At 38.6% G+C, this 26,925-nt stretch overlaps 3 protein-coding genes, 1 long non-coding RNA gene and 1 pseudogene across 4 annotated transcripts in view; 4 read left to right on the top strand and 1 right to left on the bottom strand.

The window, feature by feature from the left end:
* The first annotated feature begins 3,070 nt into the window (after positions 1–3,070).
* LOC122640162 lies at positions 3,071–3,523 on the top strand. The gene has a single exon (XM_043833315.1). The coding sequence runs from the start codon at positions 3,242–3,244 to the stop codon at positions 3,518–3,520; it is 279 nt and encodes a 92-aa protein (XP_043689250.1). The 5' UTR covers positions 3,071–3,241; the 3' UTR covers positions 3,521–3,523.
* A 4,549-nt stretch (positions 3,524–8,072) lies between these two features.
* Positions 8,073–26,925, top strand: part of LOC122640157 — a 19,511-nt gene continuing 658 nt past the window's right edge. Inside the window, exons 1-3 of the mRNA XM_043833310.1 lie at positions 8,073–8,553; positions 15,477–15,486; positions 19,534–19,601. Of these exons, the coding sequence (XP_043689245.1) occupies positions 8,259–8,549 (291 nt within the window). The 5' untranslated portion in view covers positions 8,073–8,258 and the 3' untranslated portion in view covers positions 8,550–8,553; positions 15,477–15,486; positions 19,534–19,601. The remainder of the gene's footprint in view (positions 8,554–15,476; positions 15,487–19,533; positions 19,602–26,925) is intronic.
* LOC122640161 lies at positions 10,766–11,152 on the top strand. The gene has a single exon (XM_043833314.1). The coding sequence runs from the start codon at positions 10,840–10,842 to the stop codon at positions 11,125–11,127; it is 288 nt and encodes a 95-aa protein (XP_043689249.1). The 5' UTR covers positions 10,766–10,839; the 3' UTR covers positions 11,128–11,152.
* Positions 19,130–19,579, top strand: LOC122640156 (annotated as a pseudogene).
* LOC122640170 overlaps positions 22,136–26,925 on the bottom strand; it is an 11,381-nt gene continuing 6,591 nt past the window's right edge. Inside the window, exons 3-4 of the long non-coding RNA XR_006329631.1 lie at positions 23,173–23,185; positions 22,136–22,148 (exon numbers count right to left, since the gene is read on the bottom strand). This is a non-coding gene — a long non-coding RNA (uncharacterized LOC122640170). The remainder of the gene's footprint in view (positions 22,149–23,172; positions 23,186–26,925) is intronic.

Raw genomic sequence — 26,925 nt, 5'->3', positions numbered from 1 at the left:
CTAGCTAAGGCCTAGAAACTAGACCCAAAACCCTAACCCTAAGTCATTTACTAAACTAATGTACCTCAACCAAGGCCTCAACTACATAGAAATGTAAAAATTTTAGTCAACAACCTATTTTGAAAGGAGGATCCGATGATATTAAAATCAGGTCAATCGGAGTTCCATAGGAAACGATTTTGTTTCAAGTGCTAGCATTGGCCGACAAGAAAATAATGAGGGGGCTCTAGAAATTAAAAACTCTAGGTCTCAATCTCATAATTTTGAAAGGGAGATCTAATGCCATTAAAATAAGGTTAATCAGAGTTCCACAGGAAAAGATTCTATTTCGAGAGCCAGAAAAGGCAATCATAAGTCGACAAGAAATTTTAAAGGGACCTTAGAAAATTTTAGATCCTAGGGCTCAACCACATAGTTTTAACAGAGGGATCCGATGACACTAAAAACAGGTCAAACAGAGTTCTAAGGTTATAGTTGTTTATATGTTTTAATTTTTTATTCAAAAGTTATTTTTTTTAGGAGGGGGTGTTAAACATTCAAAAAAGTTTGATTATTAATTGGGATTTATTTTTTCTCACAATAGTTATTTATTTTAACCATGAATTACTTAATTAATTACTATGTATATATTAATTGGTTTTAAATGATTTGTCTTTGGTTTACATGGTTCAATTTAGTTTAAACCGTTTAGTTAAATGGTCTCAAATTTGAAATCAAAATCGAACCATTTATTAAACAATTTCATGATTTCGGTGTAAACTGTTAGATTCAATTTTAATAAACGGTTTTAATTGGTCTGTTTTTGACACCCTTGCTTGCAGGGGATGAGCTACTCACTACTGTATCAGAATCCGATCACTGGAGTAGAAGATTTCGACTCAAGATGCAGAATGATGGTGATCTTGTTCTATACCCCCACTAGAACTCCAGAGACAAGTCCATATATGCATATTAGCAATCACAGAAACCTGGTGCAATTGCTTGGTTATTGTTGTGATGGTCCAAATAGGCTTCTGGTGTACGAGTATATATGTGCAATGGATCGGATCACTTGCAGACTTTCTCTTCAAATCCGAAGAAAGGGTGATTCTCGGATCATCCACTGTGATATAAAGCCTCAAAACATACTCATGGACGAGTACCGATGCCCAAAGATTGCTGATTTTGGATTGTCAAAGCTGTTAAAGCTAGACCAAACTAGGACTGAAACTTGAATCAGAGGAACAAGAGGGTATGTTGCACCTGAGTGGCACCAGAATTTTCCTGTTAACAGTTAAAGCAGATGTTTACAGCTATGGGGTTCTACTCTTGGAGATCATATGTTGTAGAAGGAACATTGATTTGACTGTTCTAGAAGAAGAAATCATCCTCACAGATTGGGTCTACAATTGTCTTGAGGCTGCTGCGCTTGGTAAGCTGGTTGGTGATGAAGAAGAGGTAGACTATACAATGTTGGATAGAATGGTTAAGAGTCGCAATTTCATGTATCCAAGATGACCCTTCCCTTCCCTTCGTCCCTCTATGAAGAAAGTGGTCTTAATGTTAGAAGGGACCGTAGAGGTACCGATTCCTCCTCCTCCCACTTCTACTCCGAGTGCCATCACCTAGTCAAAATTAGTTATAACCTTGAAGCCCTGTCCTTGGTTGTAACCTTAGATGTTATAGTTCTGAAATAATGAGGTATAATTGATAGATTATCAATCACTACCCTCAGAAGTCTAGCTATATAACCTACTCTGGAGAGGGCCTTCCTTGTCAGAGTGTCAGCCAAGCTGTTACAAGCTCTGGGAATGTGAGAGAACCTACATGATTGTAGGTAATTGAAAGCCAGATACATTATATATATCATTTACAAGGGGTTTCAGGTGGGAGGGGATATGAGATTTGTCAATGAGGAATTGGATGGCTACTTGGCTATCAGATTCCACATGCAGATGTTCGATTCCTTCCTCAATGGCCTGAAGAATTCCACCCCCGATGGCCAAAATTTCACCTGTCAGCAACTTCGGAGAAGTTGCTGACCTCCGAGATCACTGATATGGGTTGCCTAAATGAGTTCCTCAAAATATGACCAATCCCTGCTGAGTCTTCATTCTTCGACAAAGTAGCATCAGTATTGAGTTTGATTATGCCTGGGGGAGGGAGGGGTCCAGGTCTGTAAAAAAATTCCATTCTGGCCGGTCTTGTAGGAGTAGAGGTGGGAGGGGCATTAGCCTTGATGAATTCTGCATAAGCTTTAACTACATAATCAATAATCCTTTGAATGGTCCCTTGCTTGTTAGAGAACAATAGGACATTTCTTGCTAGCCATATACCCCAAAGGAGAAAGCTACACAAGATCTTTTGGTTTCGGTAATCCGCTTTAGATGGAGTGGCAAACTTTTCCTAGCTCAAGATCCAATCTTTGATAGAATTAACACCAGTCGATGCTGAAGTGAAGCGAGAGAGGGCATCCAAACCATACGCCATGGGCAAAAGGACAGGAGATGAGAATGTGTTCGATAGATTCCAGCTGGTCCTCGCATCTTTGGCAAGAGGGATCAATCTCAATCTTTCTCTGCAACAAGGTTGCTGCCAAGGCGACACCCCCAGCATATGCTTTCCAAAGGAAGCTCCTTATTTTGGGAAGTGTGGGACATTTTCAGATCACTCTCAAGATTGCAGACGAGGGGGATTGAGTGCTCTCCAGACCTAAGCTAGGCTCTTCCATTTTAAAGATAAGGTGATAGGCTGATTTAACATTAAATTAGCAACATTAGATGAAGTTTCCCTGGCCATAGTTTTCAAACTTACATCGTTGGATGAAACTTCATTGTAATGCATCACAAAATGTCCGCATTGTAGAGGATTTTAATCCGCTAATAAAATCGCTGATTTTCAAGTGAATAATGACACATGGTTTTCAAACAGCAGTTTCACGTGCCCTTTTACAGTTGCAGTTTTTTTACCATAAGCGCAGTTTTTTTACCATAAGCGCCCACAGGATATGGGACAGAAATGAATGAAATTTTCTTGTGCATTAAGTTGGGAGATTGGGATTGGAAATGGAAATGGAAACGGAAAAGACAAGTTAGACCCATGTTTCGAGGAAAACCAGTGGCGCCTCCAAAGGAAAACGCCCACCGTTTGTTTTCCTACGCAACCACTATATAATATCAGAGCTCAGATCCTCAAATTACAACCATTCAAAAATCAATCGAGTTCAAGTGAGAGAGAAATATATTACGATTAAGAAACAGAGATGAGTTCGGTAAGCAGAGCTTGGATCGTGGCTGCGAGCGTTGGAGCGGTGGAGGTATTGAAAGATCAAGGGATCTGTAGATGGAATTATGTGTTTAGGTCGCTACATCAGCACGCCAAGGGCAATATAAGATCTTTCTCACAGGCTAAAAAGGCCTCTTCTTCTCAGGCGACGACTTCAATGGTGAAAACGGCTAAGAAGGTTAGTGACGAGAAATTGAAGCAATCAGAGGAGTCGCTCAGGAAAGTCATGTACCTCAGCTGCTGGGGTCCCAACTGAATTTTTCTTCTTCTTCTTCTTCTTTCGTGGGTGAAGGATGTGATATAGAAATCACCGTTCAAGAATTGTAAATATTGTATTTACAATTTGTTTGTGGAATGAATGGAATATTCCTATAAATTTTGCTGCATACCTACAAATTGCTGTCGTTAAGTCCGAACGGTTCATCAATCTCAAAAAAATCCTAACAAACGATTGCAAGAGAGAAGATTTGAAGAGGAATGATTGACGATCGGTATCGGTTCTTGTAAAGATTCAGCCTTTGAGAGCGGAGATGAATCTCTGAAGCCTAAAAATGATCAAAGAGAGGTTTAATTTGATTCCTGAACCTGAAGTTACTACATTTACTTCACACAAAAAGGGATGCCTGGGCTTGTATTCCAAAGATGGATGGAATTTTCTCGAAAACAGGAAATAGATGAGGGGATTCATTAATGATACAGAGAATTACATGATGCATCCACTCGGTGTCACTAAAGCTTTCATCAAAACCAGAAACTTGCATTTACAGAAACAGTAAATTAAACCCTTCAAACTGATCTATTGGCTGTAGAACTATTAAGACACAACTCTTTTTACAACAACGACTTCATCCGAACGTACTCTGGAAGCAAAACAGATTGATTACTTAAGAACAAAGAAGATTAAGTTCACCAGAGTCTCAGCCTTCTCGTTTTCTCGTCTCCTCTTCATCTCTTCGCGGTTATTCCTCTGTATCTCTTGTTGGCTCACGCCTTCGGAGAACCGCCTAATTAGGTTGGACTTGTCGGAGTCCTCCGCCAAATTGTTTCTCTGCAACGTCGTACGATGCAGTATTGCACCGTGCAGTAACAGCAGGAGCGGATAAAGATTCATGTAATGTTTACTAAGATGTTACACTCAAGTTTTTAGGACTTAAATATGGGGTTAAAATCGATTATTGACGATTCAATTTCTTTAAAATTGTTAAAGAAAGTTTTGTTGAGTCATTTAATCACTCGTTATCGTGTGCAAGAAGAAGCAGGAAGTAAGAATGGCATAGGAGAGAAACTTCCTAAAAGTCGTTGAGGCACTCATCTTTGTGTCTCTCTCTTTCTTTCTTCTTTCTTCTTCTTCGTCTTCTTTTTTTTTTTTTTTTCATCAATTAACAGAGATTTCTTTGAAATGGGAGATTCGATCGAGTGATGAAAATGCAAAATTTTTGATGAAAGACTAAGTTTTTTAGGACTTAAATATGAGGTTAAAATCGATTATTGACGATTCAATTTTCTTTAAAATTGTTAAAGAAAGTTTTGTTGAGTCATTTAATCACTCGTTATTGTGTGCAAGAGGAAGCAGGAAGTAAGAATGGAATATAGAAGAGAAACTTCCTAAAAGTCGTTGAGGCGATTGGAAAGGAGATAATCCCAGTTAACATAATAACCTTGGGAAAAATAAATAAAACTATGGAAACCTGCGGCTAATTGGAAACTGATCTTTATCCCTTCCACTTCCCTTCCCGGCCCCATCCTATCCCTTCCCGAAGACTCTCTGCTTGGGTGAGGTCCACCCCCCTTATTAGAAGCATTGGAGAATTAGGCCGGGCAGGAACTGGAGGAGATAGTTTTCGTGGGATTGGGAAAGGGAACGATGCCGTTCCTCTCCTGGATACGATCTGTTCCGAATGACAAATCCAAAGTTTTAATGAAATCACCACCCAAACATGGACAGTGGCGTCTTTTTATCCTTCCAAGTGTTCGGTGAATTGTTGGATTCTTAAGTATGAGAGGATAAATTACCCCTCTAATAGTACCTCTTTTGGTTATCTTTCCATGTAAATCCCTGTCTCATACTCTCACTGTATTTTTTTTAACATATTTTAATTGCCTCCTGTCTTATTCTTAAAAATCCTTAAAAACTACAAAAAAAAAATTTCAAAATTAATCTGAAAGTAACATATCATTCTGTCATGATCAAATCTTACGAAAAAATAAATTATATCATTATCAGATCTTACGAAAAAAAACTATATCATTATCATGCACATATTTCAAGTACACATGAAAAATGAAAATATTTATCCTCAATGGAAAAATTGTATGTAATACCAAAAAAATAAACATAAAATATAATAATAAATTATTTAACACCTTGAGGGATGTCAATCTGTCAATAACCCCCCCCCTCTGTTAAGCAGTGTTCAATTCAATTCAATTTGATTTAGAGTGTAGCAGATAAAAACTGAATTTTAATCGTTTATTGACTGGTTCAAGTTTGTGAAACTGAAACTTAGACAATCTCATTTTTCTAGTTTATAAGAGGTTTTCGATTTCGTGGTTTTAAACATTCTCATACTCGATTTTGTTAATAATTGGAGGTGATAAGTTATGAGCAAATAATATCAAACTCAGCATCATAGTTACAATCCCAAGTCACCTAATTTATTTTATTTTTTTTTTTGGTCAAATGGAAAGTTATGCATTAGAAATATACCAATGATCAGGTTCAAGTACATCCCAAAGAAAGTAGGGGGGCATACTCACCCATTTACAAAGTGATTAAATTTTTTTTCAAAAGCAGCTAAGAGATGTGCTGATGAGTTTGGAGATCGCACAACATGCATAATAATAACAGAATGAAAGTGTGAAAGAAAGCTCCAAAAGTCATGCATAAGCGGTAAAATTTCCCATGGTGGATTACAAAGATGTTTGGCATATTTAATTAAAGAGTGAGTGGTACCAACGCTACGGGTATTTTCGTTAAACGCAACACTAAACGCAACGGCTTAATCTGAGCCATTTATTTTTTTGCTTTTTAATTGTAGCCATTGAATAAAAAAATCCATCAACCTGCTCACCGTCACAGCATGTTTCTTCTTTTTCCTATTCTTCTTCGTTGCAGGGGAGTGCTTTAGGTGACATGGAACCCTATTTGCTGGTACAAGGGAGTGCTTCAGGTGATCGTTTACTTCTGGCCCCTTCTCCTCTCTACAACCATACGTTTTGCGTTGAATATGTATGACATATGTACTTCTGTTTTCATAAATGTTTTTTTTAATGCACTAGGCAGAATGGAAGGATATTTCTGGATATAAAGGGAATATGTCATCACTTAACCGTGTATTAAGCAATGTTCAATTCAATTCGATTTGATTTATACAGTGTAGCAGATAATAACTGAAATTGAATCGTTTATTGACTGGTTCAACTTTGTGAAATTGAAACAAATGGTTTCATTTTTCCAATTTATAAGAGGTTTTCGATTTTGCGGTTTTAAACATTTTTCAGACTCGGTTTTGTTAATAATTGGAGGTAATGAGTCATGAGCAAATGATATTAAACTCAGAATCATAGTTACAATCCCAAGATCACCTTCTTTTTTTTTTTGGGTCAAGTACATCCCAAAGAAAGTAGGGGCATACTCACCCATTTACAAAGTGATGTATTATGAAAAGAAATTCCAAAAGCAGCTAAGAGATATGCTGAAGAGTTTGCAGATTGCACAACATGCATAATAATAACAAAATGAAAGTGTGAAAGAAAACTCCAAATGTCATGCATAAGCAGTAAAGTTTCCCATGGTGGATTAGAAAGATGTTTGGCATATTTAATTAAATCTGCACAATCTAATTCCACTTTCAAGTCATGAATCTCCAACTCCAAAGCAAGCAACAAGCCTATAGGGTTGGGCTGGCTTTTTCAAGGACCCATTCCAACTTCGAACTTGGCTTCCTCATGGCTGAAGCCACTTGTTTTTAAGCGCCCATAGGATATATGTGTTAAGAAAACAACGCCCAGGAGTGGCGATTTGGAGAAGAAAAAGAAATCACACAACGCACAACATAAAGGGATTTACGTGATTCACCTCCAAAATGGGAAGCTACGTCCATGACTGAGCAATAGAACAAATTTCACTATGTCTCTGAAAATGTTAAAAACTCTCAGATTTCATTGACACTCTTCTCAAAGAAGATAAAGACACTTTATAGAAAAGCCATAACCCGTGAAAGTTCAGAAATGCCCGTAGACCAAAAAATTGCCAAATCGGACAAGGTCAGACCAAAGCATAACATATGTAGAAATACATATCGTTTTGAAGGTATCGACGAGCCCAACACAACTCATCGCCTTTGGCGATGATGTATCTGCTTTTTAGGCCACCCAAGCTCGTTTTGAAGCCAAAATGGCTCTCCGAAGATCCTTTGAACCATTTTCTAGACCGAAATTAAGTTGCACCAATAACAATAGGGACAAAAATGACTGGAATTTTCTTATGAAAACACAAAATACTCCTGAGTTTTATGTAATAAAGGGTATGATCATTTTGATCCAGAAAGAGAAAAAAAATAACGTGACAAGTAGATACATCATTGAGTAAAGAAAGAGGATCATTATCATCTCCTGCTCCTGTCCGGTATAGTGGTCTAGTTCCTCTCATAGAGGGCGAAAAATGACAACCTAACCTCTTGCTCAAGGGAGATTAAAACATCATTTCTGCCTCCCTATAAGAGGACTTGAACTACTCTACCCGGCAGGGAATAAGACAAGAAAAAAATTTACGGAAAGTTGAGAAATACGAATTGAAAATGGTAAGACAAGTGACAAGTCAGATCCATGTTTCGAGGAAAACCAGTGGCGCCTCCACAGGAAACGCCCACTGTTTGGTTTTCTACGGCCACCACTATATAATATCAGAGCTCAGATCCACAAATTAATATCATTCAAAAATCAATCGAGTTCAAGTGATAGAGAGATCGATACACTGCGATTACAAAACAGAGATGAGTTCGGTAAGCAGAGCTTGGATCGTGGCTGCGAGCGTTGGAGCGGTGGAAGTATTAAAAGATCAAGGCATCTGTAGATGGAATTATGTGTTTAGGTCACTACATCAGCACGCCAAGGGCAATATGAGATCCTTCTCCCAGGCTAAAAAGGCCTCTTCTTCTTCTTCTTGTCCGGCGGCGACGACTTCAATGGTGAAAGCCGCTAAGAAGGTTGGTGACGAGAAATTGAAACAATCAGAGGAGTCGCTCAGGAAAGTTATGTACCTCAGCTGTTGGGGTCCCAACTGAATTACGATCGAAGGCCCCTTTAGATATGCAGGTGCCGATAAGAGGGATTTTGAGTAGAAAAGTTTACAAAATTGTGAATACAATATTACAAATTGCTTGTGGAATGAATGGAATACTCCTATGATTTTGTTGCATACCTAATTTTCTCTTGCTATTTTTATGATTATTTTTGCTTCTTTTAACATAAATCCTAATCCTAGCTTTAAACCGATCTGTTAAGATTTATTAGATTAAGTCCTTATCTTATTCTGCGGTCGTGAGGAACGGTTCATCAATCCCAAAAATCCTAACAAATGATTGAAAGAGATGAGGTTTGAAGACTAATAAGGCTGAAAATGACTGGATGAGAACAGGTTTTATTTGGACTAAAATCCTCTGCAGGGCCGGCCTGAGAGCTCCACATAGGAAGAAGTTTCATCCAACGGTGCCAGTTCGATGTAAAACAGTTTTTTTTTTTTTTTTTTTAGGTTGGCATTGTTGGATGTTGCAATTTCCACGTGTCGAGTTCTTAGATCTGCATTGTAATATCCGCAAATTAAAGCATTGCAGAGGATTTTTTTTTTTTTGTTTATTTGCTACATGAAACTGAAGTTTTTTTGGGAAACTGTTTCTTGTGGAGGGTGTAGCCCCTATGCAGTCGGATAATATTCTTTCTCTTTTTTATTTATTTTTTATTTTATTGCATTAGGGTTAAGGTTTATTGCATCATGTATTTGGTTTTTTTAAATCCATGCCCATATATATTATTTATGGATGAATCTTATTAAAGAGATGATCCTACTAGATATTTAGAGTTAATTTCAATAGTTTAATTCCACTTTCATGCATATTATTTGTGGTTTACTAATTTGCATGGCCTTTGGGCCCAAACACAGCTACCCTAAAATGACCGCCCCGTACCCTTACAAAATAAAATTTTCACTGATCGATGTTCCAACATTTCTCCTCATTGGCCCCCCATGTTGTTGTAAGGGCCATGCTACCAGGCAATGTTCTTCTAAAAAAAAACAAAAACATGAAAACCCACAAATTCCACCTTTTGCAATCTCGATCCCCAACTTCCCCAAGAGGTACCTAATTTAATTATTTTTGCCAATGATTTTGTGGCCTCAAGTGAACCTAATGTCGTTATTGGGTTTCTTAACCACACAAGCCACACGATAACACGCAAAAAGTTAACCCACTTTTAGGGCCGTGGAATGGTGGAAAGCAGGAAAACCATTACCATGATCTAAAACCCATAACCAAATTCTTCCTTATGGAAAAAGATTTAGTGTCACACCAACAGAGGAAGAAGAAAAAGATTGTTGCTTGATTTTCTATTAAATAGATTTAGGAGAAGATTTCTTTGTGGGGGAGCATGAATTATGTGCACGTGAGATTCAATGTGAGAATGCGTGGAAGTATCAGTTGGGCAGACATTTTTGCTTGTCATGGGGTGGGGTGCTCATTTCGCTTTTTTTTGTGTCTAGGCACACGACATAGATCGAATCGGATCAGGTGTTGACCATAACGGAACCGATACCATACCGATAAATACAGGCACGGATCAACTGGTTTCGAACAGTTTTGCTCTTATTTTTCAAAATATCGGGTTTTTAGATAGTTTTACCCCTAATCCGTACTTGGCAAAGGTCTGTACATGGGGCCCTATACATCCTCCTTTGAACGGTTACACCTATCTGTCCTGAGTCCTGAGTCCCGACAAGTGGTGGCACAACCAAAACCCACGAGAAGCCAGATCGAAGAGGATTCATAAAATGAAATTACACGTGGTTTTCCACGTTAGTATGACGTACCTTTCCAAAAGCTGCAGTTTGTATACTTTCCACTTGTTTTATAAGCGCCCATAGGATATGTTACCAAAACGGTTGGAATTTCCGTGTGAGAAAAACACGAAATCACCCTTATACTCCTTAGTTTTATACTTTATTCATCCTTATGGATTAAAGGGTAGAGGGTCATTTTGGTGCATAAACAAGAAAAACAGAAAGAAAACAAAAGAAACGTGAGTAAAGAAAGAAACAATGGAATGGAAAAACAAGTTACGTGTCCCATGTTTCCAGGAAAATAGTGAAAACCAGAGGCGCCCCCAAAGGAAGAGAAAACAACCACTGTTTAGAAAACCAGTGGCGCCCCCAAAGGAAAGGAAAAGAAAACGCCCACTGTTTGCTTTGCTACGCCCACCACCACTATATAATATCAGAGCTCAGATCCACAAATTAATATCATTCATTCAATCATCAATCGAGTTTGAGCAAGAGAAATACATTACCATTACAAAACAGAGATGAGTTCGGTAAGCAGAGCTTGGATCGTGGCTGCCAGCGTTGGAGCAGTGGAGGTATTGAAAGATCAAGGTATCTGTAGATGGAATTACGTCTTGAGGTCGCTGCATCAGCACGCCAAGGGCAATATGAGATCCTTCTCCCAGGCTAAAAAGGCTTCTTCTTCTTCTTCTCCGGCGGCGACGACTTCAATAGTGAAAACGGCTAAGAAAGTTGGAGACGAGAAATTGAAGCATTCGGAGGAGTCGCTCAGGAAAGTTATGTACCTCAGCTGTTGGGGTCCCAACTGATGAAATACGATAGAACCGTTTTTTCCTTTTTCTTTCCCCCTTTCTTCTTCTGAAGGGTGTGAGCTCGTAAATCCTTATCACCGTTCGAGAATTGTAAATACAATATCACAAATTGTTTATGGAATGAGATGAAATATAAGTTTTGTTGCATATCTTATACTGTCTTGCCATTTTTAGGTTTTTATTTATGTTTTTTTTGGCATAAACCCTAAATTGTTTCATTGAGAAGCTTAAATCAAGTGATTTTTTCACTCCTAATGTTTTACATGAAGATAGGTTTAGATCAATTTAATTTGTTAAGGCTTAAATCGAGTCCTATTCTTATTCTGCGATCTTGAGAGGAATTGTTTATCAATCTCAAAAATCCTAACAAAGGATCTAACAGCGGAGAACATTTACGATCTTTTGCTTTTCAGATAGGTTCAAACCCTAAAAGATTTGGGAAAAAAATTTCAGTTTCAAACCCTAATCGATTTGGGGAAAAAAATTTCAGTTTCAAATTCTAATCGATTTGGGGAAGATGAGGGTAATTTGGTCATTTTAATTTTTTAATTTTAAAAAGTTTTTATTAAAAGGGCATTTTAGTCATTAGATTTATTAAAACTAATGTCTAACGTCTCAAATGAATGGACAGATTAGACTTAAGTGTTACCGTGTTACAATATTTTGAAAGTATGGGAAATTTGCAATTTAAAAAATTGTATGGGTACATTTGAACAAATAGACATTTTCAAGAGCATTTGTAAAAAACTTGTTTATTTAAGCCGCTAGAATAGTAAAGCTCTCTTTGAATATGTAAGAATCTGTTGTCTTATCTTTTGTTCCTTGTGTTTCATCTTTCCTTGGGAGGTGTTGCAGCGAGAAACTGTTGGGTCGCTCCTTCGGGGGTTAAAGGTCACAGAGAAACAGATGAGCAAGGGAGAGCCAGTCTTCTTCGATGAGGGATTCCTTGAAGCCTAATTTAAGTTTCTTCGCAACAAATAATTCAGGAAATTGAGTCCAAAAAGTAGATCCTTCGTTTTGGGTCATAACTTCCTATTTATAAGATAGAATGGCCTGATGGATAGTGGCAGTTGTGAAGAGTCCCCGTTTGACAAGTATTCTATTTTAGATAAAAGATCTTGCCGTAGAGTCTTTTTAGGGAAAGGGCCTCCCTATTTGGGAAGAGTTCATCTTTGATCATGACACGGCACAGGATCGTTGAATTATCGGATAAGGGATCAGATTTGCTGAGTTGGCACTTCGGGTATTTCAACATAAGGTTATCTAACTGGAAGCTGATGATCGGGTCGGCATATGCAAATGGTGTTGAGGCACATGTCGGTCTTATTCAACTTTTGGAGGTCATTATGTCTCCATACTTGAGTCTCAGAGGATCATCTGGTCAGACGCAAGGGCTTTGTCTCTAATGGTCGACCCATGTGGTCGGCTCATTGCGCATCGTCTTTTCGTGACCCGAAGTTATCTTTGTCAGTCATGTGTCCCAACCTGATGCATGAAGTCGGTTTGGGCACAGTACTGGTTTGCTTGATGTCTATTCAGTTCGGATTCAAATACAACCACAACTTTCACATGTCGTTTCTTGATTGGTGGGAAGTAAGAGCATTCTTGGGGAATCAACCCCTGACAAAAGTTCCATAACAAAAATTGCTGGAGAAACAAGTCATTAATGGATTTTCTTAAAAAATGAAAACCATTACCATGATCTAAAACCCATAACCAAGTTCTTCAATATATATGGAAAAAGGTAAAACGGTTTAGTGCTACATCCAAGAGGGAAGAAGAAAAGATGTGTTAAGGGATTTCCGATTGATTAGGTTTATATCTATTAAATCATTTATGAAACAATTTTTTTTCAAGAAGTAGAGGTAAAGCTGCGTACATTATGATCCCTAGTTCCATAATAACGGGAGCCTCATGCATTGATTTTTTTTTTTTTGGTTTAAATCATTCATGAAACAAAATTTGTCTTTTCCTTTAATCATTCGATTCATGTGGCTAAGGTTGGACATGGCCCCTACCTGGCCTGACGGGTGGCATTACCAAAACCCACCAAGAGAATTCAGTTCGAACACCGTTGATCAAAGACTGAAAATGAAACGTGGTTCTCCATGTTAGTATCAAGTGCCATTCCAAGTTGTTTATAAGAGTGCCCATAGGTTATGGGATTGACATAATTGAAACTTCCTTATGAGAACTCAAATTACCAAATACTCCCAAGTTTTATGCATTCCTTCGAGATCGAGGGTAATCAAGTTTATGGTCATTATTGTAAAAAACAAGAAAACAAAACAAACGTGACACATGACATTTTGAGGGATTCACATCCTCTACTTCCACCATTGTACTTCCATCTTACTTCCACGGCTTCTTAGCATGTCACCTGTCTTTATGATCATCCAACGGTTGACATTAATCAAATTCAATTTTTATTGAATTTCACTTATGTCATGATAGAACCACCTTAAACCCCACTCAAATCGAACCCAACCCAACCACCCTTAAACCAAAATAGGGTTTAAACAATTCAAACAAAAATCCCCAAATATATTTGGCTCGTTTTTTCTGTTCTTCTTCCCAAAAACGCAGAGCAGAGCAAGCAAGCTCCATCCATCCATCCATCGTTCTTCTCTTCTTTTTCCCAAAAACGCAGAGCAGAGCAAGCAAGCTCCATCCATCCATCCATCGTTCTTCTCTTCTTCTTCCCAAAAACGCACAGGTTCAGCTTGAGTTCCATCTATCCATCGTTCTTCTCTTCTTCTTCCCTAAAAACGCAGAGCAGAAGAAGAGCTGAACCCCAGGCCAGAGTGCGCCGGCACCTCTTTAGGCATCTATCCAACGGTAGTGCGGCTCTCTCACACCGGTTGTAGTTCTCTCATTCTGCCCGTCTCTGCTTCCATTGGCGACTTCTACCCTAAAAGCCCTAGGTCTAAAAATTCCATTCCTCTGTCACGAAGACCAAACCAGAGGCACGCACGCACTCACCTCTCCAGGCATCTCTCCGACGGTAGTTCTCTCATCCAGCCCGCCTCTCCATGACACGCCATGGATGAGTTCAGATGCTTATGGTACGGTTACTTGTGTTCCTCTTCTGTTCAGACCTCTTAAACCTCTTCACTCGTCGATCATCAGCCCACACTTCACTCGTTGAGGTAATGTGGACAGATTTTATTGATTTTCCTGCAAAATATTTCATTCTGCTTCCTGAGGTTTGTCACTTTGCTTGAGTATCTGCTTCTCGGATTTCGTTTTGTGTTGTTTGGATGCGAAATGGCATTTTAATTCTATGGCAAATGTGTAATCTCTGTTAGGATCGGTACTTTGGTTTGCGTTGGTTCGATTGTATTGGGAAATTAGGGTAACATAATTCTTACCTAGTTATAATCCATAAAGTACATCACCCTGATTTCGTTCTGCTTCCTGAGTGCATTGGTTGTTTATCACTTTTTTTTATGGTAGTTTCTTACTGTTATATTTTCCTTATTCTTTGACTCACTGCATGGATTGGACTTGTTGTATTTGACCTGCATATAACTATTGCAACAGTGACAAGGAATATTATATGATGTGAATCTTAGAAATTATTGTATTTTAAATGATGACTCGGTTGGAATGTTGGATTTGGCCACCAATAAACCAGGAAATATGGGTGCATTTATCCTTAACAGGTGAACCAAAGCTTTCTTTTAGCCTTGTAATCAGCCATGTGTTTGATGCCCAGCTCTAGAGCAAAGGAACAGCTTCATATGGTGTCAGAATTGCCATGATAGGTGGCTCCGTTTGCCATGTGGCAATGGACTATTGGGCTATAGATTTTCCACATGAGAAGCTGATGCATTGAAGGACCTTTTAGAGGAAGTAGATAATCTGGATGAACATTCAGTCTAAAATCTCCTTCAAGCCTGGGTTGTTGATAATACTAGGATTATTAGCAACTCAAGAAGAGGTAGATAAACTGCTGTAGTTTCCCCCACTGTTGTGCACTATACACCTGCTTGATCACTTTGTACGGCATGTTATCTCCTCAACTTTCTTTTGACTGCTAGTTTTTACCAGGATTGTATCTTAGATACATTAGTTGCAATTTCTGAGATTTTTTGCAAGCTGAATTTATCCTTCAAGAAGAGCACTCGACCTGAGTTTTAGGTCATTCTGATTAGTCCATTGCTATTTTTTTTTTCTAATTCTTTATTTCTGATTCTACTTTATCACATTGTTTTGTTAATTTATTTATTATATTTTAATTACTTTGTAAAGTCTGCATATTATGATAGATTTATTGTAGGCTTACAGGTTAATGTGATGTGTGATCTCGCTTAGTCTGTTTTTAGTCTTGTACTAGTTTGGCATAAAATTTTTACCAATCCTCACTTCATTAATAGATGGAAAAGTATCAAACATTTCAACAGCAATACCCTTACAAAACAGAGTGTCTGTTTGTAATGTGAACTAAATAAATGTCAACCAATATTTTTCTTAACTTATTGTCCATTCTTCGGCTCCATAGGCACAACAAAGTTGCATTTTGTTGTTGCTTCATAAAATCAGCTTAATTTCTGTTCTAGGGCTTGTGTCAGCTCCTTGTCTCAAAATGTATTGGATTCTTTCCATGCTAATGCTAGCTGTTGAAATTTAAATTATTAGTTTAGAAAGTGGCCATGATGCTTGAACACAACCTTTATCACCATAACCCATGTTGAAATCTGTACTCCATAGACAAGACTTATTGGTTAATTGAAGATTCAATTGAACATCTAGAGATTTGTTCTAAAATTGGTATCATGTCATTGCTGAATGCTGGTGGATTTGTATCAGATTTATATTTACCTTTTACCTTTAGCTCAGCGGTGTCTGAATCATCGACACCAATGGATCAGAGAACATAAACAGAATTTGCTCTTCCTCATTCCAAAGGACACCACTATTGCTTGTAAATTCCAAACTCTATTTTATGGGTCTTTAGCTCAAATTGGTAGAGCACTTGGAACATGAGCGTGTCTCAAATATGTTCCAAAGGGATGGTAGTTCGAATCTACCAAAACCTTTTTTATTCAGCTATTCATAGCATAGCCAGTTAAGGTAATCATTTAAAAGTAAATGTAGTTGCACTTAAAAGCATTTTCATTTTTATGGGTATCATTTATCCCCAACCATGTCTTTGGGTGTAAGATTAGATATTCAAAGAAGCAACCTCATACACCACTATGGATCTATGTAACCAACAAGCTATGTTCCAGTGGAGTCATTTGTGAACCTGTTCATGAGATCTAAGTTATATATACAAGACTAAGTTACCTTTGGTGTCTGAAATCTATAATTGAGAGAAACTGTTCATGGGACTTAAGTTATATATACAAGACTAATGTTATTGATCCAGTTTGCTAGCTTGTTGGTTATATGGATGCTTCAAAGTGAATGGTTGTTTATGTGCTGTTATAAAAAAAACAAATGTTCAACTTGGTACTTAATTTCATCTTGTTGATCAGAGAATTGCTCCTTACATATTGTATTTCACAGCTAAATCCAAGAGCAAAACTGGTAAGCAACCAACTCCCAAGGGATACATCGTTGTTCATTTGTTGGTCAAATGTAAACTTTTTAAAATTTTCAGCAAGATTACAAAGAAAATTGAGAAATGAATTTAGTGTTCACAGATGGTTGGGGATAAATGATACCCTTAAAAATGAAAATACTTTTAAGTGTAATAAAAAAGGTCTTGGTAGATTCGAACTACCATCCCTTTGGAACATGCTTGAGACACGCTCATGTTCCAAGTGCTCTACCAATTTGAGCTAAAGACCCATAAAATAGAGTTTGGAATTTGCAAGCATTGGTTGTGTCCTTCAAAATGATTCAGTAAACTTCTATAGGACCACTTAACAAATAGGATTCTAAGAAATTAGTGACAAGAGCTGATTTTGAAACCTGCAATAGCTTAGACCTGAAATTAAGGGACTGATTTTGATATTTTCCAAACACTACCTAGAGCTTGTATGTATGACTGTATGAGTAAATTGTTTTTAAAGTTCAGAAACATGAAAGAAACAAGGGACGGTGAACCAGCATAAAAGCCAAAGAGCAAGTACACACCACTACCGACTCTACCCAACAACCAAAAGTAATTGCCGTAGCTTCAATACATAATACCGTAAGTACATTGACTCTCATCTCACTCCACACTTTGCAAGTTCATCATCGATGGAATCAATTGATCAAGAGGACTACTTGGCCAAGGACCTTCACCAGAAACAGGGGTCAGTTGGGAAATTGGGAGCCACCAGAAGTGGGTCAGGTTAAAATAATAATAGATGCTTATCTTCAAGACTCCAAAACAGGGCAGCTGGAATGGTTATTAGAGATAACAAAGGTGTTTGTTGAGCACTACTAGGTGAAAGGTCAAGGTGGATTTGGCGGAAGAGGTTGAAGCAAAGGCGGTCCTTCTGGCACTATATACAGCAAGGAGGCATGAAGCATGGATTATAACGTACCATTGTGATGATATATGCAGAACAATTCATGAATTGGGTTGAAAACATGTAGTACCAGACCACCGGTCATGGCATTGGAATAAATTCTATTGACATCTTCGAAAAGTAATTATATGTAAGAATCTCTCCTCAGTAGAGTCATGATAAAGCAGGCAAATTGATACAAGCATCACATGATAGATAATTATAATTATAAATTATCCAATACATGATAAGCCATTTATTTCTGAACATAATCAATCACCTTTTAGGAAATAAAACTTTTGAGGTGATTTAGGAGTGTTTCTGAGAAGATAAGCTGATGGTTTTCTGTGGTTGTACAATAATTAAAAGACTTCCTAAAATGCAGATTTCCCAAGTGTAAAATCACAAAACATGTGCATGTGATGAAGCAAATTCATCTGGAAAAAGTTACTATGCCAGAGAATACATTGATTAAACCTAGTTAGTAAGTAATAAAATCATGAGAAAGAGGTGGCCTACAGCGAAGACAGGATTGTGTCTGCAGATCCACCCATCGAATTGGTTGGTGAAAAAAGCACCAAAATCAAACAAAACAAATCATCCTTTTACTCTAAGGAATGCGAAGAAACAGGCAAAATCCTAAAAATCGATCAACACGAACTTGATGGATCGAAGAGAAAGAAGTGCCCCTGATTAGAACGAGACTTACCAATGCAACTCGGAAGGATCACATACGCCAGCTGATGGAGCGATTTACGGATCCGCCATTTGCTATCATCGGCCGAAGATGGAGCCCTTTACGGATCCGCCATTTGTCGTCTCAGTTTGGTAGCCAGCTTTTCAGCAAATCCAAAAAGAAAAAGCTGAATCCGTGATTGCAGGCCCTCGACGATTCAAATCCGAGAAGATTCAGGCCTCAAACAAACATCACTAAGAGGAAAACAAAGAACTAGAGACAGCCGCATGCAAAGAGAATTAAGCTGGGTAAGATACTTTTCAGTAGAGGCAGTAGGAACAGAGTCAAGAACTCCTCGTTGAACTCGAGCATTAAAATTGCTGGATAGGGAGAAAACGGTATTAATCAATAGGAAGCAGGAAGGAGAAGTGGATTTGCCTCAAGATCCAGAGGATTCCGGCCGTAGACTCCGCAGCACAACCTCGTTTGCTCCGCTCATCTTCCTCGTCCAGTTCCCTCCGCCCCCACTTCCCTCTCACGGTCTCGGTTTTGCAACTCGTTTTAAGAAAGCTTTGGCTTTTCGATCGAAATGAAATGGAGATTCTGAAATGGAGATGGGTTTAGTTGGATAGGGTTTGGTTCGGTTAGAAATGGACCGATCGGGTTGGGTTCTTTTGGGGTTTATGGTGGGTCAGACTGGTCTCATCAAAGATTCAAAAGAGTTTGAATTTTCTAAGGCCAGGCTGTGAATCCCATTTTGAGTCCCATGTTTACAGGAAAACCAGTGGCGCCCCCCAAAGGAACGAAAACGCCCACGGTTTGGTTTTCTACTCCCACGCCCCACTTCTCTATAATATTGGAGTTCAGATCCCCAAATTAATATCATTCAAACATCAATCGGGTTCACGACAAGGGAGAGAGAGAGATACACTACGATTACGAATCAGAGATGAGTTCGGTAAGCAGAGCTTGGATCGTGGCTGCGAGCGTTGGAGCAGTGGAGGTATTGAAAGATCAAGGCATCTGTAGGTGGAATTATGTGTTTAGGTCACTACATCAGCACGCCAAGGGCAATATGAGATCCTTCTCCCAGGCTAAAAAGGCTTCTTCTTCTTCTTCTTCTCTTCTTCTCCGGCGGCGACGACTTCGATGGTGAAAACGGCTAAGAAGGTTGGTGACGAGAAATTGAAGCAGTCAGAGGAGTCCCTCAGGAAAGTTATGTACCTCAGCTGCTGGGGTCTCAATTGAAATAAATACGATAGAAACCTTTTTTTCCCCTTTCTTCTATCTTTCGAGCAGGAATTCCTTGATGAGTGTGAGATCGTAAACCCTAGTGGAAATGCAGATCCTGATGGATCGATGGACGGTTTTGAGTACAAAGTTTCTGTATCCAAATCACCGTTCCAGAATTGTAAATACAAAAATATTCCAAATTGTTTGTGGAATGAGATGAAATATATAAGCTTTATTTATTTTTTTTGATAGATTACATACGTTATCTTTCTTCTGGCATAAATCCGAATTGTTTCATAGAGGTTTGGACCAATTTGTTAAGTCTGAGATTAATTCCTTATCTTAATCTGCAATCTTAAGAGGAACGGTGGTCCATCAAGCTAAAAAAATCCTAACAAATGATCTAGAAGAACCAGGGAGAAATTTTACTATATGATAAGGGCCTCTGTCTTTTATTTTGTGAAACAAATCCTGGTCAAGAATCTGTTCTGATCATCCTCCTTTTGGTACTAACTCACTTACCAATTAATACTTGAAATTGACTTTGGATCTAAATTACCTGAGTTTTGTATCCTTATAGTGATGCAAGTCTCTTCGAATTTCTTGGAGATTCATTAAGACACAACATTTGTTCTTACTTTCATGACTGAGTATTAAAAAAAAGGCCGCACCCACTGCACGCTATGGTTTCAGATACGCTTTTAACCCCCTGTGCCCGCCCGTGTTTAATCCTCTGAAAACGTTCACCCTTTTTAAAAGATTGGAATTTTAATAAAGTAAGATACCTTGAATGAATCTTATTCCAATCACTGATCTTCCATGATATTGGTAAAAGTGGTTGTAAAAGGTCATGTCTTCAATCACTACATCCTTACACTTGTTGTTACTTATAAAGATTTCATCAAATCAGAAACTAGCATTTACAGAAACTGTAACCCTTTGAACTGAACTCTATAGGCTGTGGAACCATATTAAGGCACAACTCTTGTACAACACACTCAGTTACAAAAATTTTTGTGTGAACAGAGCAGAAATTCTTAAGTTTTAGACACACACAACAAAATCCAGAACGAAACAGAATGATTACTTGGGACCCCAGCAGATTAAGTGCAAGAGAGTCTCTGCCTTCTCTCTTTCTCGTCTCCTCTTCACGTCCATGTCGTCGCTGCTATTCTTAGATATCTCTTGTTGGCTCTCGCTGCCGGAGAAGCGCCTAATTCGGTTGGATCTGTTTGACGCCGACAAATTGCTTCTCTGCATTGCTTTGAGGGTAGACTCGAATTTGCAAATCCGTGAATTGCTGCTACTCATCTTTCGTTTTATGAGATTTCTTTGAAACGGGAGATTAAGGTGAAGAACTGTGCGCCGATTCTGCCAAATGAATCTTTAATGAAAGGAAAGCTTATTGATATCCAGTGACAAGTAAGTGTTAAGACAAGTTTAATAGGGCTTAAATAGGAGTTAAAATCGATAATTTACGATTCTATTTTCTGAATTATTAAGGAAGTTTCATGAATCATTTAATAGTTTTCATATGCAAGAAGAGCAAGGAATAAAAAAATAAAAACCATGGGAACCTGCCACAGGTTCGGAACTTGGGAGTTGGCCAGTTGGGTTTTCCCAATTTCCCAATCCAAGTTTTGGCGAAACCACCAACTCCTCCAATAATACAGCCTCTGGTTTTCTTATCTTCGAAGTCGGCATCGGTAGCTTCATTAGTCGGCCAGATTTCAATTCGAACAGGTTACTATCAAAGTCGGATCAAGCTGTTTCAACCCTTTTTCTTGGTCGCAGTCCTCTTTCTTGGACGTCCAAGAAATAAAGCAGTGTCTCTCGTTTTTTCTTCTGAGGCCGAATTTCGTTGTATGTCCACTATGACCTGCGAACTAATCTTTGCTTTGAAACCTATTCCAAGATCTCATCATTTCTCATCCACTCCTTATGGGGTTCTATTGTGAGTCTTGTGATAGTTAAGATGCCTTACATATTGCTGCCAATCCGATTTTTCATGAGCATACCAAACATATCAAAATTGACGATCATATTGTACGTGAGCGCATTCAATCCGGTTGCCGTACTACAACTCACATTCCTTCTCGCATGCATCTTTCTGACATTTTCATCAAACCACTGGACCATGATAGTTTCCATTTTTTACTCTCCAAGTTGGGTATTCGTAATCTCCACACTCCAACTTGAGGGGAAGTATTAGGATTTGTATGGCAACTATCTTGTTTAAAAAAATTGGTTCCGAGTTAGAATCGATTTTTTTATTTCTATATTTTTGGAGTAATTCTGTACCAACAAATGCTGTATAGTAAACCTGATAAAAAAATTGGTTTCAAGTCAGAATCGAGTTTTTCTATTTCTGAATTTTTGGAGTAATTCTGTACCAACAAATGGTGTATGGCAAACCTGGTACAAAAATTGTTTCTGATGGGAGAAAAATGAAAGGAACAATCAGTATAAACATCCATGATATTGCTTACTGAATGGTTGTTGCAGTTAAGAATGATGGTCAAATCCTCCGTTCTCCTTCTGTTGAACAAAATCGGACTGATGAGACAAGAAATTAGAGATTTTAGTACGGAACTCTTTCCCTCAAATTTTTCTAGGGTTACTAATGAGAGAAGAACGAAGGGAAAAATCACAAAAACCAACTGAGTTTGAGCCAATAATGGCGGACCTTAACAAAGTCGTAGGGTTGTTAAAGCAAGCTCTGTGATTCTTCCGTTGAATCAGATTAGAGCAGCCAAAGAGGTTTTTTCGGGCGAGAGCAACGATGACCTTCCGATGGATGTAGACACGCAACGATGAGATCCGTTGGGTGGATTACCCCTCCACCCCTTCAGTTGCTTCAATCACAGAGAGAGAAGACGATGAAAACAATGAGGTACCTCAGCTACTCCAGGTTTATGCAAATGGAGATTAATGTTTTTTGGAACAGAGTTGTTGATTGTCGTTGATGGTGGAGCAGAGGTCACAAGAAGACGATGGCAAGAGGAGTGAGAACCAATTCTGAGAAGTGAGAAACGTGATTTTGGTGTTTCTCAGAATCCTGCCAGAATCTATTATATCACCCGGTCCGTTTCAAAAAGTCACAAAAGCGGACCGGACAACACATACATAATCTGTTTGAATTCTACTCCCAGAATCAGAAACAACATCAGAATCAATTTTTTGAAAAATTACCATACAGATCTTTAGTCGGTCTCAATGGAAACAGTCCCTTTGCACGTAAGTCTTCCATACATGTGATGTAGAATCCCTTTTGTATAATTTTTTTTTGGGGGTAAACTATATAGAAACTATATATCTCATGTGATATGATTTCTCTTTTTATCTCCTTCCTATTTTACTTCTTTCATATTCTATCATATTGTATCTTTTGTATATATATTCCTCATTGGATATCCATAAAATTCTAACTGAGAATTCCAAGCAATCTATAGCATATTTTATAAGTCAAGTACCTAACACATGTATTGATATCCGTCTAGGATCCACATCCTCTACTTCCAAAGCTCTACTTCCATCCTACTTCCGTGAGTTTCTAGCGTGCCATGTGTCCTGACAACCATCCAATGGTGGTTATTTAAAAAATTCAAATTTTTTTGAATTCCAATCCCCATCTATTTGAACCACTTTAAACCTCAAACCAATCCCATCTAACCGGTTGAAAACAAACCAAACCAAACTTATCTCCCTCAAAACAAACCCATTTCACTCATTTGCCTAGGGTTTCAAATCGAACGAACATTTCCCAGCAGAACCTCTCTTGAATCCCTCCCTCTCTCACTCACTCATCCCTCTCACAACTCCTCAGTGGCGACGGCGACATTCTCTCTCTCACAACTCCAAGGACCCTGAAAGCTATTTGGAAAGAAAACCAGCGAAGGAAGGCCAACTAGTGACCAAATCTGGCTGCTACGGTGACGGTGACATCCTCTCTCTCACTAGTGAAGGAAGGCCACTAGGGTTTGCAGATGAACACAACCTTCGAGTTTCCTTCCTCCTTTCCACTCATCTCAGTCGAAGAGACGAAAACCGAACCCAACCCTATCTCATCGTGTTTCTCTCTCTCCTATGCCCTCATTGCTAAACGAACAAAGAACCTCAAAGAACAGAGAACGAGAAGCTGCTGCTGCCGCCAGAATCGTCGAGCTGCGAACGAAGATCATCTATTTCGTTGTCTCCCCCATCTCGCCGGATCCGTCGAGGAGAACTGGAGTTGCAGTCCATAGAGATTGGCTCCCTATTAAAGGTACTCTGAATTTTTTATTTTATTTTTGGGTAGAACTGTGATTGTGGACTTATAATATTTCTCATTTCGGTTTATTTTTTTTGGATGATCTTTTCACGACAAAAAGATGAATTTTTTGGATGATCTTTCCTTGGGTAGAACGGAGGTCATATATTTTGGTTTTTTTTTTTTTTTTGGGGTAGAACCTTGATTGTGTGGTCTAAGCATCGCCTCTTTGGATTTCTCTATCTCTCTTTGCTTTTGTCTTTAGAAAACTCTGATTAATGTTACTCTATTCATTTTGTCTCTCTGAGGTTTGAATCCAATTTCAAGGAGAAAAAAAAAAAAAAGAAACTGACACCTCATAACAGGGAAGAAAGGGAGAGAAAAAAAAAACAACCAGCACAGTGCGCCTCATTCCCTCAGTTTAAGCTTGAGGAGATTACAGGTATCATGAATGATTTTGCTGAACAAAGCTTGCTTGCTCCTACTGGCTTATTCCTTGCGGGAACAAAATATATGGTATATCCTGGCTTATTCCTTGCGCTTCATTCCCTCAATTTCAACCTCCATCTTAGGCTCAACTTGCAATGGCGTTATTTATGTATATATACTTCTTTTCCTAGAGCCTAGAACACCTAAGCATTGCAGGTTTACACAATGAAAATCTCAGTACATCAAGTGATTTTTTTTTGCTCTATCCTTTCTCAAATTGCTTGTGACCCCACCAGAAATTGGATTGCAGTGTCAAAAGACGTTTAAACTATGGCTGATCTGAAATAGGACATTAGATAGGTTAGGTTAGGAATGGATATTTTGGTTCTTATTGATAAACTGAGTTGACATTTGTCATTTTGTGAGAGCTGTTCAAATGAAAGAATCTCTTATTCTTTTCCATCTTCAAACCAAATCAAAATCCTTTTGTTTGTTCTGACATGTTTTTTTTAAGGTGAATCCTTAGCTCAAAATGGGAGAGCACCTGGGAATTACCCAGGCTATGATGGTTCGAATCCATCAGGATTCATACGTTTGACATGATTGTGCCAGCTATCCTAGTTACTATTTTATTTCTATTGTTCTTTCAGTTAACAAAGAAAATACCATAAACATAGAGACTTTCGAACCAAATAACCATTTCAAGGCAGAAACACAAAGCTACTACAACCTTCAATGTTCAAATATCATAGCTCAATCAATACAATCATCTACAAACCAGGATAACCTACTCATGAAAACAGCAGTCTATCTTCAAGTCTGCTGGCAGAATAGCTTACAGAGTTTGGAGGTGTAGAGAACATAGAAGTATTGCCAGCTATGGGCAGAAGTTCTTGCAACAAATGGTCCTAATTTCATCTCCAACTAATATTAGATCAGAGTGAAAAAAAAATAAAAGAACTGGTTCCAGATCTGGCAGTAATGTTGTTCAGGCCAATATCTCCTTTGATTTGATTTTTGTCAATAAAAAATTACCCAACATGATTGACTTCCTTGATCGACTCTCAAACCAAACGTTAGATGAATTAATCAGCAAGGATATGTAGAGTATTTGACATGAAGAAAGGGCATATTGTATCCCCTCGTAAAAAATTTAGGAGTCTTGGGGGAGTCGAACCACCATCTACTGGGTATAACCCAGTTGCTCTTCCGTTTTGAGCTAAAGACTCACATATCTCCATAAATCATGTTAGTTTAATCCAATATTCTGAAGAATGGTGTCATGAAACTTTTTTTTTATGCTATTACTCTCTAATTTTTTTAAATGCTCTATTGTGAAATTGGATTCAAACCTCAGGGAGACAAAATGAATAGAGTAACATTAATCAGAGTTTTCTAAAGACAAAGGCAAAGAGAGATAGAGAAATCAGAAGAGGCGATGCTTAGACCACACAATCAAGGTTCACCCAAAAAAAAAAAAAAAACGAAATGTATAATCTCCGTTCTACCAAGGAATCATCAAAATTCATCTTTTGTCATGAAAAGATATCATATAATCCACAATCACGATTCTACCCAAAAATAAAATAAAAAATTCAGAGTACCTTTAAAGGGGAGCCAATCTCTATGGACTGCAACTCCGGTTCTCCTCGATGGATATGGCGAGATGGGGGCGAAAACGAAATAGATGATCTCCATTCGCAGCTCGACGATTCGGACGGCAGCGGTAGCGGCAGCTTCTCCTTCTCTGTTCTTCTCTGTTCTTTGTTCGTTGAGCAATGAGGGCAGCAGCAGCTTCTCGTTCTGGGTTCGTTCAGCAATGGCTTTCTTCTTCCCTTCTCTGTTCATTGAGACTAAATCGATCAGGAGCTTCTCGTTCTGGGTTAGTTCAGCAGCGGCAGAGAGAGCTTCTCTGTTCGTTGAGCAATGAGGGCATAGGAGAGAGAGACGATGAGATACGGTTGGGTTCGATTTTCGTCTCTTCAACTGAGATGAGTGGAAAGGAGGAAGGAAACTCGAAGGTTGTGTTCGTCTGCAAATCCTAGTGGCCTTCCTTCGTTGGTGAGAGAGACGATGTCGCCGTCGCCGTCGCCGTCGCCGTAGCCGTCGCAGTAGCAGCCAGATTTGGTCATGACTTGGCCTTCCTTCGCTGGTTTTCTTTCCAAATAGCTTTCAGGGTCCTTGGAGTTGTGAGAGAGAGAATGTCGCCGTCACCACTGAGGAGTTGTGAGAGGGATGAGTGAGGGAGGGAGGGATCAAGAGAGGTTCTGCTGGGAAATGTTCGTTCGATCTGAAACCCTAGGCAAATGAGTGAAATGGGTTTGTTTTGAGGGAGATAAGTTTGGTTTGGTTTGTTTTGAACCGGTTAGATGGGATTGGTTTGAGGTTTAAAGTGATTCAAATAGATGGGGATTTGAATTTTTTTGAATAACCACCATTTGATGGTTGTCAGGACACATGGGACGCTAGAAACTCACGAAAGTAGGATGGAAGTAGAGCTTTGGAAGTAGAGGATGTGGATCCTATCGGTCTAATCCCAAGTTTTATGCATCCCATCCCATCGAGATCGAGGGTAGTCACGTGTATGTTCATTATTGCCAAAAAATAAGAAAACAAAACAAATGTGACACGTGACATAAATATACATTTTGAGTAAAGAAGAGAGACAATGGAAAGAAAGACATGCGAGTCCCATGTTTACAGAAAACCAGTGGCGCCCCCAAAAGGAAAGAAAACGCCCACGGTTTGGTTTTCTACTC

Source organism: Telopea speciosissima, chromosome 9 (genome assembly GCF_018873765.1).
Source record: "Telopea speciosissima isolate NSW1024214 ecotype Mountain lineage chromosome 9, Tspe_v1, whole genome shotgun sequence".
Taxonomy (NCBI): Eukaryota; Viridiplantae; Streptophyta; class Magnoliopsida; order Proteales; family Proteaceae; genus Telopea; species Telopea speciosissima.
The sequence above is the reverse complement of the archived record's forward strand: the minus strand, read 5'-3'. Positions and strand labels throughout refer to the sequence as shown.

Excerpts from the sequence above, each read along its gene's own strand:
- LOC122640162 (XM_043833315.1), top strand. The coding sequence starts at position 3,242 with ATGAGTTCGGTAAGCAGAGCTTGGATCGTGGCTGCGAGCGTTGGAGCG.
- LOC122640161 (XM_043833314.1), top strand. The coding sequence starts at position 10,840 with ATGAGTTCGGTAAGCAGAGCTTGGATCGTGGCTGCCAGCGTTGGAGCA.